General features: G+C 44.3%; 1 protein-coding gene across 1 annotated transcript in view; it reads right to left on the minus strand.

The window, feature by feature from the left end:
- Positions 1–10841: 10841 nt before the first annotated feature.
- TDRD9 (tudor domain containing 9) overlaps positions 10842–13754 on the minus strand; it is a 58898-nt gene continuing 55985 nt past the window's right edge. Inside the window, 2 exon segments of the mRNA XM_040600327.1 lie at positions 10842–11644; positions 12919–12991. Of these exon segments, the coding sequence (XP_040456261.1) occupies positions 11549–11644; positions 12919–12991 (169 nt within the window). The 3' untranslated portion in view covers positions 10842–11548.

Genomic DNA, 13754 nt, shown 5'->3' on the forward strand with positions numbered 1-13754 from the left:
CCCAGGGCTGTGAGGTGGGACAAGCTGGGGAGGCCACCACTGTGGCCCTGCAGCCCTTTGGCACCTGTGGCAGGTACCTGGGGGGGCTTGGCAGGGTGCTTATGTGCAGCTCTGTGAATCCGTATGGTTTATGTTTCACAGCCTGCGCCAGCCCTGTATGCAAATCCAGACAGGTCTGGTCAAACCAGGGCTGTGGGCAGGCAGGTGCGCATTCCCCAGCAGCAGATGTTGCAACAAGGTGGCACAAGGCAGCCGCAAGCTGCTCTTCCCCTGCCACAAGGCAGGAGGACAGCAGAAGCAACCAGCAGATGCGACTGATTTGACACACAAGAGCTTTTTCCTTCCATCCCCAATTTTTCCCCATTCCCAGCGTGTGCTGGGGCACATCAGCATTGGCATGAAGATGATAGGAGATGGTCCCCAGTGCCTCTGCTTTACTGCCCACAGGGAAGGGCAAGGTGGGGCCAGCGCTGCCTGCAGAGGCTTTATTCAGCAGCGAGAGCTGGAAGGGATCAGCACAGAGGTGACAGCAGATCGCTGGAAGTGCTCAAGGCCAGGCTGGAGGGAGCTTGGAAGAACCTGATCTAGTGGAAGGTGTCCCTGCCCATGGCAGGGAACTGGAGCTAAATGATCTTTAAGGTCCCTCCCCACTCAAACCATTCCATCATTCCATGCTCCAGCAAAGCAGCGTTGCACACTGTGATGGAGCAGCCACAGAAATGCTTCTAGTCGTAAGGAGCCACCACAGCAAACGTAGCAAACTTGAGGGTCTTGTGGGCTGGAGGGAAAAATCCTGCAGCTGAAAGGGTGTGCAGGATCAGGCCCGAGCAGCGGCGGTGGAAATGCAACTCGTACAGCGGGGCCTGGACATGCGATGGCAGCAACGAGCCACAGCTGAGGAGGCATGGCACCTGCGGCCCAGCACCGCTGCCACTGTCTTATGCAAAAAAAAAAAATAAAAAATCCAACTTTGGGTTTAGTTCATTCCAAACTTCTCCCCACACCAGCTGTGAGACAGGGAGGGTTCTGCCTGCTTTTTCCTCCTGTGTCTTTTCCTAAGTGCCCCCTTTGTTTATTTTTTGCTGATGGTTTCATAGCTTTTTTCGTTGGTTTATGGCTCTGCTTTCCCCTGGGCCAGCGAGAGGCCACGGTGACGGTGCTTTGCCCGGCCCAGCACAGCGGGAGCAGACCCCTGGAAGGCAGGAGCAGCTCTCAGTTCTCCCCCAGCTCCCCGGGCTGCAGCCAGACCTTTCCTTGCCCCGGCAGAACAAAGCACCCCATTGTGCAGGGGCAATGGAAAGGAAAGCACGACAGGGCAGCAAGAGCCATGCAGGGACCAGGCACCGGCAGCCTCACAGAGGGGTCACCCACTGCCTGCACAGGTGTCCGCAGCTGCTGACCCCATTTTTGGGTGGCTCCATGCCAGCCCCGAGCCTGGCTGTGGCGCTGGGTCTGGCCCAGCTGTTGGAAGCAGCTCACAGCTGGCAGTCCTGGATCTTCCCACCTGCCCCCCCCCCCCCTTTTTTTTTGTGTGTGGCTTGTGTCACACATGATGGCATGGGTGAGTGGCGGTGAGGACTAGAGAGAGCACCCTGAAGTCCTGCTTCAGCATCACCTGGGAGGGCTCAGACAACTTTTAAGCCTTCTTCCCTTTTTTAAGGTGACCTTGAAATGGGACCCCCATGGGTCCAGGCCCATCAGTGCTCACCTGCAGCAGGTATTTTGCAAGGGCAGGTATGAGTGCTCACCCCTGAACTTGAATATTAGGTTAGGAGGTTTCCTTCTGCTGAGCTTGCTCGGAAAGTCCGCTCACTGCAAATGCTGTCCTCAAATGCAGCTGCTTGCTGGAAGGGAGCTCCAAAAATAGGCTGTCGGGCTCCGTGTCTGGCAGGGTTCTGTGGCTCCTTAAAAACATACTTTCCTCCTGTAGGAAAAGGGTGGAAAAGATGAAATCAGAATACCTTTGCTAACAGCCAGCCCTAAAATTTAGTCAGGAATTTGTACTGGGGTGATACAGCCTGGCACTGCTGAGCCGGGGGTCTGTGCCTCCCTGTGGGCTGGCTGGGGACATGGGGACACCAAGGATGCTGCATGTCCCCATTGCCCACCTGGCTGCACGCATGCAATATGTGGCTAGTCTCTTTGTTGGGTGACAGCAAGGATTTTTCGGGGCTGTCACTTGGATTAGGAGGCACTGGCGCTGTCGTGGCGAGGAGGAGGGTAAGGGGGATAAATGTCCTGGCACTTGCTGGGCTCACAATAAAACAAAGCACCAGATGGTTTTAAATTCAGCATAAGACATGATGACAAAGCGTTTGAACTAGGGATGAAAAAGCAAATGCAGAAAGAAAGAAAAGAAAGAAAAACCCTCAGCAAGTATCAGGGCAGAAGCAAGTGTCAGAGCAAAACAGCAAATGTCAAAAAACAAAACAAAAGGCCCTCCACTGGCACAAAGCCAGGGCTGCTAACATCTGTCCAGGAAAGCCTCCACCCAGGCCCCCTTCTCTTTGAAGTCACCTTTCCTCACCTCCATCATTGCAGGGGCACGGCCCCGTCCCTGCACAGGGCTCTGCTCGATGCTGGGGACCTCCTTGGCTCTGCCACATCCCCCGGTGCTGGCGCTGGGCTGGGTGGCAGTGACATGCCGAGGGGGGTGCCGAGCAGCACAGCTACCCCAGCTGCTGCAGAGAGCTAAATCTTTTATTACGCTTTTTAGCTCACGTCTGATGTCCCAGGTGGCCCATCACAGCCAGCAGGACTGGGTGGCAAACCCCCTGTCACCACTGCAGGGTCTCATGGGGTTTTAAGCCTGGGTTCCTATCGGAGTGACGCTTATGCTATCTGCCCTGCATCCACACGCCTGGGTTTTGTTTCCCTTGCTCCTCCCCCATAAAAGTATTTTGAACCTGCAGACCCATTTCAAGGTCACCTTAAGAAAAGAAAGAGGGCTTAAAAGTTGTCTGAGCCCTCCCAGGTGATGTCTCGCTAGTCCTCAGGCATCAGTGCCAGGGGAGTTAGGGGGTGTTTGTAGACAGGCTCGTGTACCCCCAGCACTGCCCCATGTGATGCTCCCGATCACAGCTCGCATGGTCCTGCCCCAGGCTCACCTTGCTGATGGGGATGTGGGCAGCTGCTTCGCGGATGCTGGGGTACGATGACTCCAGGACAACAGCATCAACCTGGACCCCTAAAGGCAGAGTGGGGCGAGAGCAGGCATGACTGGGGGGGGCAGGGGGGGGCTGTCATCCCCCACCAAGACTGCTGCCATGCTCACGTCCCAGGCAGCAGTTATGAGACCAAGATGCCTCTGTCCCACTAAGGAGGATGGGGACAGCCACTTGTCCCCACCACGGAAGCCAAGCCTGATGCTTGAGCAGAGTGTGGCGGGGCTCCCCAATGACTCTGTGCCCCCAAAATCTGATCAGGGATGTGCAGACCCCCAGGGGGACACCACACGGGGCCAATCCAGCCACACTGGCCCTTACCTCGCTCCTCCTGCAGTTTCTTTGCTGCATTCGTGGCAATCCTGTGAAAAGAGAGGTGACAGTGAGGGGGAGCAGCTTGGTTTTTTCCCAGTGTATTTTCTACCTCCTTACTCTCATTAAAAAAAAAAACAACAAAAAACAACAAACACCCCCCTCACAAAAACAAAAACCCCAAGAAATTATCTATTCCATAGAGAACATGTAAAATAGTCAGGTTCAAAGTGTGCCTGTTCAATCCCCAGCCTAACTGGCGACTGGGCAGGAGTCTGTTTGCCCATGACTGCTACCCAGACTGAATAGAACTAGTTCAAGAGAGCGCTAACATTTTAAACTAGAGAAAGCAGAGGGACTCCCTACAGCTATTTTCTGGAATCTCTTGAAATGCGTGCTGTGGAAGATACTGTGTGTACCAAGAGTTCTAATCCAATCTTACCTATTTTCCTGTCCTTTAAATTTGGGCTTCCTGTGTTTATTAAAAAGTTAAACAAAAAAAGCCCCAGAGATAGATAGATATGCATCCTCTGTGCTGTTCACTTCGCTATTATGCAGTCTGGTATTTCACTACGAGACCAAAAAAAACCCTAACTAAATCAAACAACACCAAACCCAGAAAACCAGGGAGAAAAAAAAAAAAAAAAAAAAAAAAGAGAGTTATGCAAGTGTTGAAATATCGCTGACAGCTGTACTGTTCCTTTTTGAAACACAAGCATCCAGGGAAAAAGTTACCCCCGGGTGTTTTAGTCTCTGTTTAGGAAGAAAACAAATTGAGAGAAATGATTTTAAAAGATTGCTGAAAAGACTGAAAAAGTGCATGACTACCAAATACAGGAGGAAAAAGAAAACCACCACAGTGGTGCGTTTGTGTAATACCTGGGGCTCATCGCTCTGACTGGCAAGGAGAGAGGAGCCAGGTTTCCCAAGTGTTGCATGAAAAGGACATGAACTCATCCAACCACGAGAGAAGTTTCGACTACAGTTCTTTGGAAGAGAAAGTAGACTCTGCCCTTTTTAGAGGATAAGAGGAAACAGACACCTGCATTTGGAGCATACTGTTGCCTCCCTCCTTCCCCTGAACAACCCCACTTCTCTCTGTCCCCAGGGGACTCACCAGGAGGGAGTCCTTGGTGACTCGGGAGAAGGAGTGAAGGCCATAACCCTTCAGGAAGGCATTCCTGCCCCACTCACCTCAACCTGCCTGCTGCTCACCAGTCCGATGGCAAGCCCCGTGGTGAGCACCAGCACCCAAGCTCTGCTTTCTGCCCCTTTGGAAAAGGGCCCAGGGTACCCCACTGGCTCAAGAGAGTCACGACCTCCTCTGCATGCCAAGGAACTGCTGCCAGCACCTCCCCATCGTGGGGATGTAAAGTCACCAAGAGGGCGACCCACTGCCCTTGAAGGCAGGGCCTCTGGGAGGTCCTGTCCCTGTCCCACGGGATGGAAGAGCTCCCTCAGCAGAAGGAGTGAGCACCATAAATCCCTTGGTGAAAGAGAGGGTAAGTCATCACATCTATCCGACTAGACATTTCTGGCACTTGAGTGTCTGATGCTTCTGTATTTAGCTTTCAGAGGTGAGGAACACCTGCCCACGTGGCTGTGCTCAGCACCTAAGAAAAGAACAACCTCTCTACAGATTCACCAGATAACCTTGGAGGTTGCCTCCTCCCTCAACACTCCTTGGGAGGATACAGACTCTTTGCCTCAGGTCTCTCAATTATTAGACTCTTTGGAGTTCCCTCTGCTTTTCTGATGATGGGTTTTTGATTTTTCTGTTCGGTTCTATCACTTTCTACAGGCTAAAGTCAGCCAAAAAGCCCCCTGTTACTATGCCCCTGAAAATGTGCTACTTACTTTCCAAAATCAGTATCTAACTCCTGTCACAGTCTATGCCGACACTTGCATAGTTTGAACTGTGATCCTGTCATTTATCCTAACTCACATGGCCTTTTTGACATTTGTACGTAGCCCTGTATCTCAGTTCAGTCCGTTTTGAGGAGCGTGGCAGATGTGCACAACCCTCAGCATGGCATGCCGTTTGTTTGGAAGCTATACAGGGGAATGGAGCCTTAAGGACATGCTGTCTCATTGAAGGCTTCAATATTTCAGCGGTTCCAAGGATCAACCCAGGTATCTCCAGAGCTGCAACAGACAAATTTATCCAGAGACGCTCCCCTTGCCCCCACCTGCATTTAAGTGAAGGCTAGCTGCTCCTTGCCCGATAAAATAAAACTGGGAGTGGGGGTGGGGGGCAGCGCTGAAAAACTCACTGTTTGGTTGCACACAATGGTGGTTTTCTTTCCCATAATTACACAAATGCTCCACAGATCTCAGTTTTAGAGCAAGGTCTTACCTTCAGTTAGCAAGCCGCAGCATTTCTGCAAGGCAGCTCTTTCCCCCTTGGACCATCATCTGTGCAGCTGTCTGAACCAGCAGTATGCAGAGGGAAAAAGAAAATGTCTTCTTCCAGCTTGTTTCTGCTGCTGCTTACCCTTTTCCATGTTCTAGACAACTACACTATGAATTCTTTAAAGCAGGCCTAAGGTCATTCAGCATGGAAGATGAGTCCATCACCTTCATAAATACTAGTCAAACAGATCAGAATTTAAATACTAGAAAAGGTCATTATGATGCTATAGGGTAAACTGTGCACCACAAACTGGAGAACATACCGACAGTCTTAAACACCCATCACAGACACAGGATCAGCAGTCCCTTGTTCATTATGGACAGGCCCACACAAAATTATGTAAAATAAATTCAGAAGCACGTCCTGAGATCTCTTGGTCCTCAAAGCTATCCCAGTCCTTGACTGACATTTAACTCCTGGAGGCATTAGCCCTTCTCATGTTTAAAATCAAATTTCCCTCATTACAGGCACTCATCTCTCAGATAATGGGTAACAGGCGGCTTCAACCTTGTCTACACATGCTTCTGGAAAAGCCTCTTCATCACGGCATCACAAAAAGGCTGAGGTTGGAAGCACCTCTGGGGGTCATCTTCTCCAACCTCCTTGCTGCCCAGGACCATGCCCAGACAACTTTTGAGTTCCTCCAGGGTTGGAGCCTACACAACCTCTCTGGGCAACCTGTGCCAGTGTGTGGTCACCATCACAGTGCAAAAGTGTTCCCTGATGGTCAGGCAGCACCTCCTGTGTTTTAGGTTGTGCCCATTGCCTCCCGCCCTTCCACCAGGCACCGCTGAAAAGAGTTTGCTTCAGTCTTCCGCATGTAGTTCATGTACATTGATTGATAAGATCCCCTTCAACCTTCTCTTCTCTAGGCACGAACAATTCCCAGCTCTCTCAGCCTTTTCTCACAGCAGAGATGCTCCAGTCCTTAATGATCTTAGTCACCCTTGGCAGGACTCTCTCCAGTAATTCCTACCTCGTACTTTTTCATAGTCTACAGTTGAGTATTAACAAAAAAAGAGATGATGTTTAGCAAAATATCCTCTAAGTCTCTTCAACACAAGTCTAGAGGACACTGAAATCTGAGCATTTTCAACACACGGTACTCCTGCCACTGCTGCCACCTGTCCAAACTATACACTGTTTGTTTTCAATAGAGAAACCTTCCAGAAAAATGCCTGCAGATATCTGGAATTCTGGTGGAGGGTTTTTTTGTTGTTTTGTTTGTTTGTTGTTTTGTTTTGTTTTTTTTTTTTTTTTTTTTTTTACATAACTCATAACACTGAGATCAGAAAAGATCTTGCTTTTGTGTCTTTCCAGTCCTCTTCTCTCAAAACCTATCTTTCTGGCAACTACCTTACCCTGAAACATTTAGGGATACAGGAAAAATACAGACTTAATTTCAGTGGCAAAGAATAATTAATATACTTATTTGAAGAAAGAAGAAGAGTATTGATGCTGAATGCAATCAGCTGGCTTGGGCTGACCCACCATTGTGTTTGTAATAGATGAAAAGAACTCATTATGAACATTCTTTCCCATGAACAACATATGAACGTATAGGGAATATGAACATATTTTCTTGTAATTGAAGGGCAGTAGTATTATCATTGTCTCTTGGGGCAAGAATGACAGCTTTCGAACCAAGCCTGAAGTTGTTCAAGCCCAACAAATTCTACACCACTGTGTCATGGTTTAACCCCAGCTAGCAACTAAGCACCACAGAGCTGGCTCACTCACTGCCCCCCAGCAGGATAGGGGAATCAGGAAAATGAAGTGAGAAAACTCTTGAGATAAAGACAGGTCAATAGGTAAAGCAAAAGCTGCGCACACAAGCAAAGCAAACCAAGGAATTCATGCACCACCTCCCATGGGCTGGCAGGTGCTCAGCCATCTCCTGGGAAGCTGGGCTGCGTCATGCATAACCTGTACCTGGGCAGACAAACACTGTAACTCTGAATGTCCCCCTGCTTCCTTCTTCTCACCTCAGCTTATGTATACTCAGCATGACACCCCATGGTATGGAATACCCTTTTGGTTAGTTTGGGTCAGCTGCCCTGCCTCTGTCCCCTCCCCACTTTTTGCGCCCCTCCAGCCCTCTCGCTGGCAGGGTCTGAGAAACTAGAAGTCCTTGACTTAGTATAAACATTACCTAGCAACAACTACAAAACCATCAGTGTTATCAACATTACTCACACCAAATCCAAAACACAGCACTGTACCACCTACTAGGAAGAAAGTTTATCCCAGCTGAAACCAGAACACACTGTCTGTTGTGATACCCTCACAAAGAGAAACTGACTGATACAGCACATTTATCGCTCCGTTTAAGGCTTCTCGAATTTCCTCCACTCACAGGGTTCATACAGTGCATCTCTTGAACTGTAGCTCCAAAATGGATTGCACTTCACATGCTCTATGATTTTTTATTCTTATTTAATGATCTGAAAACTAAACTAATAGGCTGGCAAGCAAAAAAATCTTCTGTGACTCTCCCTTGTTCTAAATCCAGCTGTAACCAATCTAAGTAGTAATCTAGGAAAAACAGTAAACCAAAAGAGAATCTGAGGTCTTCACCAAATCTACCATCAGCTCAAATAATTCATAAACTCAAGTTCTTTCCAGGTACTAATTTACAGAAGAAATGAGAAGTCACTTATCACACAGCAACTACATTTTTTTTTAGGATGTATTTGTCCAGTCACATCCAGCTACTGAGGTGCGTACACCCCATGTTCTAGTTGGAATTCTTCTGGCCCAGCATTATTTATATTTGCACAGCACAACTGCACCCTGGAAGTCATATGCTTCCTACGAAGACCTGAGCGCAGACTACACCAGCTGTGCCTCCACCTCCTTGCAAGTGCAAAATCCTACACAAGCAGTTCCAAGGCAGCAGAAGAGAGTAAGGCAAGAAACACAGACTACATGTCCTGAAAAACACTCTTTAGACTTAGTTAAATGACATCTCATTCTATTAGTGATCACCCGTGCTATGTAATTCTACTATTGCTGATTTCAGAATGTCTCAATCACAGATGGCATTGTTAGTCTGACCTATTACGGCAACTTTAAAACAATATGTAAACAATATTCTCCAGCCTTCTATTTGCCAAAAAGAAATGCCTGAGAAAGGATTAAAAAAAAAAAAAAGGTATTATTTCAGTGTATTTTCTCAGGTTCTGGAATTCAATAGGATAGGGAGTTTGAGTTTCTCAATTTTAAAAGCTGTCAAAGGACATGCCCTCTCTGGAGTTTTGATTCCTTTTTGTATTTGTGTATTTCGTTTCTAGCACAGCCTGCAGCAGTAAATTCCAAAATTAATTACATGCAACAGCAAAAAAATGCTTTTGATTTAAAACTGTTACCTGATTTCATTTCAGCTGTAGGGGAAAGCATGAATAATAGTGAATGCACACATTTTCAGACTTGAGAAGCAACTACCAGTACAATCTGTCACTATATCATGACTACTGCAGACATTCAAGAGGGTTAACCTGACCATTTATAGATTCAAATATTTCTACCTTGGACTCAGTGATGGAAGAAATACATAAATGTGGATGATCACTAAAAAATCATGGTAAGGGAAATCTCATTCTGCTATATGTTGGCGAGCACCTGGAGATAAGAGGGATCTTGACAAGCAGTCATGGCTTTTTTCTTATGGAAGTAACCCCTGGAACACACAAGGTTGACTGGGATTATGCCTAAAGCCATGCAAAGATGCTACTATATTACAGAATACTTCTTTCTCCAGTGCTCCATAATCTTAACCTTGAAAGGAGAAATCCTGAAGCTGTTTACCTTAAACTTGTCTAAGTGATTTTGCAATGCTGTTGAAAGGTAAATCAAACAATAAAACACAACTGCTGCTTTTAAAACGTTAATACTACATTTTCATCGGGCAATAAATAACATTTCACAGCAAGGCTAACTTGTAACATTTCCTTCAAGGATAATTTGTCATGTATCACATCTGCAGGCACATGATGTACCCAGACAAAACTGGGAGCTCTTCAGATTTAATACACGGTTCTCATTTCTCAATTGACCAGGGGCAGGTTATGGGTTACTGGGCATGCGGTGGAGTTAGCATTACTTACTCCTCTCATCGTAAGGACGAGAGTAGAAACCTTTCGGTTTTATTATGACATGAGCGATTACAGAGAGCACCTGTTTTGTACTGAAAGCTAACAACGCGCAGCAGACCTTCCCGGGAAGCAGCAGCACGCCTGTAACCCGGCAGATGGCAGCGCCCACACACCGGGACGCGCTGTCAAGAGAATCGAAAAATGTTTTTGGAAAAACAGTTCTATTCCTCTCAACTCTCAGTTTCAGTGTTGCTTATGAGGAATCACAGTGAGTTGCAGTATTTATATCACGCCTTTTGCTATTACCAAGTTACCTTTGCCTACAGAAATTCCCATCATTAACAAGCAAAGATTTGACATTCTGCCTATTTCATTTGCTCCTAAAGGTGTTTAACTGCAACACTTGATTTGCATACAACATACCTGAGAAATACCGTTGTCTAAGCCACTGAGATGCCATTTTTCTATTAAACCTATGTCACTATATGAAGCATGATTTTTTTTTCTAATTCACAAGGATTATGGGTCTAAGGAAGTAACACTTATTATGAAGCTACTGAAATTGCCTGTTACTTAGTTGTCCCTCTGTTTCAGTACAGCCTAAAATAATTTCTTACTTTAAACGTTCCCTTATTTTCCCCAAATCTGCCACTTTTTTTATGGTGACCATTGATTCCATCCGTTCTTCAGAGGATGACTGGATATTAAGTGATCTTCAAATCACTGAGTGAACAGTGAAAAGACTACTATTTTTCCATATACTATTTTTGTATTCATCCATTTCATGAATGCAATCACATACCATTAATAAGTAGATTTAGCTTTCATTAGGCATGACCGCACAACAGAGGAGACAAATACATTTTATTTCAATTTTGCATTTTCTTCTGAAACCACTGACCTAATTTTTAGGACTAAAGAACTCACAGGTAAAAATTTGAGGAAAGGATGAAACAAAGGTTTTGTGAATACATTCTTCTGCTATACAGGAAAAGAAAACATATGTTACATTTTGCTGTATGAAACATTAATGGAAAAATTGTATCCAGTATAGGAAGGTTTAGTTTGGACCAGAATATAACTCAGATCATCAGTTTCCTCTGACTTCCAGGTTTCTGTTAAGAAAAACCCCAAACACCTTTGTGGTATGGCTTTTAAAAAAAATTGACAACAAAAAAATGGGAAAATGCAACTTGCTGCTGAAGACAAAAAGACCATGCCCATGGCTTATGAGCTTTTAGATGGAAAATGAACAGCTACATCTAGACTTACTTTGTCTTTCACATACCTTTTGAGAAATCTGCTCGGAAGTATTATTAACAAGAAAACTGCATGCAGCTTTAACATCAGTTTGTTTTATGAATGAACTTGTCTGCTCTAGGTCAGCAAACCTTAACTGTTAAAAAAACCACAACAATTAATATACTCCAAACTGTGTTTTAGCCCACTTCATGCTATCTTAAGGAACAGTTTTGTAAAACAAGCATCCAAAGGTTATATAGAAGACAGAAGTAATTTTTAGACTAGTTGTAATACCTTGTCCTCTGAAAGACTTCTAGAAATACTTAAACATTCAACTTAACAAGCTTATGTAGCTGATAAAGGTAATTTATTCTCTCATGCTGCTTTTCAGACTTGTCAATAATACACTGAGAATCCACCTAATCAAAAGAAGCAAGATGAAAGTCAGAATGCATTCTTAATAATGACTTCCTATATAACATTAAGGAAAAGTGTCTTTAAAAGTTTTGACAGTTTCAAACCATGCAGGAATTTTAAATCCGTGCCACACATTTCAACATAAGAGCCGGTACTATAAAATACTGTATCTCACTGTTTGCCTGAGTCAGAATAATATACCACAATCAACTCCAAAGCATTATAGGTAATATTTTATGTGATGATGTAAGAAAGATGTCCTGAGATTCTTCAGACTTCAGAGGCAGTGGGGAAAATCCTGATCCAAGGCCTATATTATTAACGTGTAATAAAAGCTAAACACCGGTATAACTGTATATGAGATTATCGTCATAATACCAGGGATAACTGAATTTGAAATACGGAAACAGAAATACTTACTGCCTTAACTCAAAGTATATCACAACAACTAAGCCCTCAGTGAACGACTACTAGAAGAAGTAAGTGCACTTGTGTACTTGGTCACTGTTGTCAATCTTTTCAACAGGAGAGACGTAACTCCCTCATTCATATGCCTCAGAGTGGGACAGACACAGGGAGGGTGCGTGCAGAAATCTTACTCCTGCACTCAATAAATCCATGCCTCTTTTTAATTAAGACAATGCACTTGTTCATCAGGAAATCTAGTGGTCTGCAGAGGCCCTTCCAGAAAGAAAGGCAAGATCTCAAACCAAGTAGGGTTTTGAGAAAACTGCCATCCTATCTGATCCCACCACATGCATTCTAAAGCAAGCCGTATTTCTACCTGCTTAAAAGGGAAAAGCCACCTGAAAGCACAGCAACCCCAAACAAAACTAAAATGCACTGCATTCAGACAAATCCCAAACAAGAAAAACTTATCCATCTTCTTCTGTTAGGCCATGGTTGCTGAACAGAAAGAATACAAAATTTTAACTTCCAACAAATGTAAAGTTGCCTTTACAACCTCTCTCAGCTTAAAAAACCTGAAATGTTCCGTTTGAAAAGGCTAAGTATTTGTATACACAAAGTTATCGTGTATGTATATGGATACACAAACAAGTGAAATACAAAAATAGGGTATCAATAGAGACTGATGTATACACAACAGTTCTTATACCTTAAAAATTCAACTCTACAGTGCTTTCAGTATTTTTCAATTTAATACTCAAAAATGACACCCTTCCAAAGGAAACTGTCCCTTTGACCACTCTTAACTGTACTGGGGTACTCCAACTACTCTTCTTAAGGAAAAAACCAATTATCTTTATACCCTTACCTGATTCCATGCAAATGGCTTCTCATATGAAGTAGGAACAATTACATCCCGAGGTTTTGATTTGCAAATTAAACTGAAATTACACAAAACCAGCCTTAAGAAATAAAACTTGTATTTAATTAATTATAAAAAGGAATTTTTATATTAGATACAATTAGGCATTTACAAGGTGTCTGTGCTGAAGGGAATCTTACATTTCCTTGTTAGTCCAGTTTGATTTGTTCACTTCTCTGTACTTTGCCCCTCTAGCGTAAAAAGCCAAACCCCAAATTTTCATAGGGACATTAAGCGTATCAGTATGTATTTTCTTTTAAAGAAAACAATGATTTATTTGTTTTTAATTCACAAAGTACTAGAATTTGCAACTGCCATTTATTCTGTAAGTCTTACGCATGCTTATTCACTAGAAAGTATAATCCAGCTATTTTTAGGATATTTTGTTTTGCATGACAACTCAATTACCATAGATTGCCTGTCTGCTCTAGTTACTTCCTCAAGCTGTGCCATGTACAACAGTAGTAGACTTTAATTAATTCTGTCTAAATGTGTTTTTCAAACAGTGATTTTAGTCTTAAGCAGTGGTGACATTGTAAGTACAATTACCTTTCGAAAAATAGAAAAAAGTTACGAAGACTGTCCAGGCTAAATTTTTACCTACATACTCTTTATTAATAAAAAGTTAGCATTTTTCCAAGACACAAAAAAAGTACAATCAGAAAAAATATTCAAAACGAATAAAGATCTTACACAAATGAAAAGAAGACACCATGACAGTAATCAGATTGTCTCTTCATGCAAAAAGGTAAAAAATATAAAATAAGATAAAATTAAAACAT

Source organism: Falco naumanni, chromosome 7 (genome assembly GCF_017639655.2).
Source record: "Falco naumanni isolate bFalNau1 chromosome 7, bFalNau1.pat, whole genome shotgun sequence".
Classification (NCBI taxonomy): domain Eukaryota; kingdom Metazoa; phylum Chordata; class Aves; order Falconiformes; family Falconidae; genus Falco; species Falco naumanni.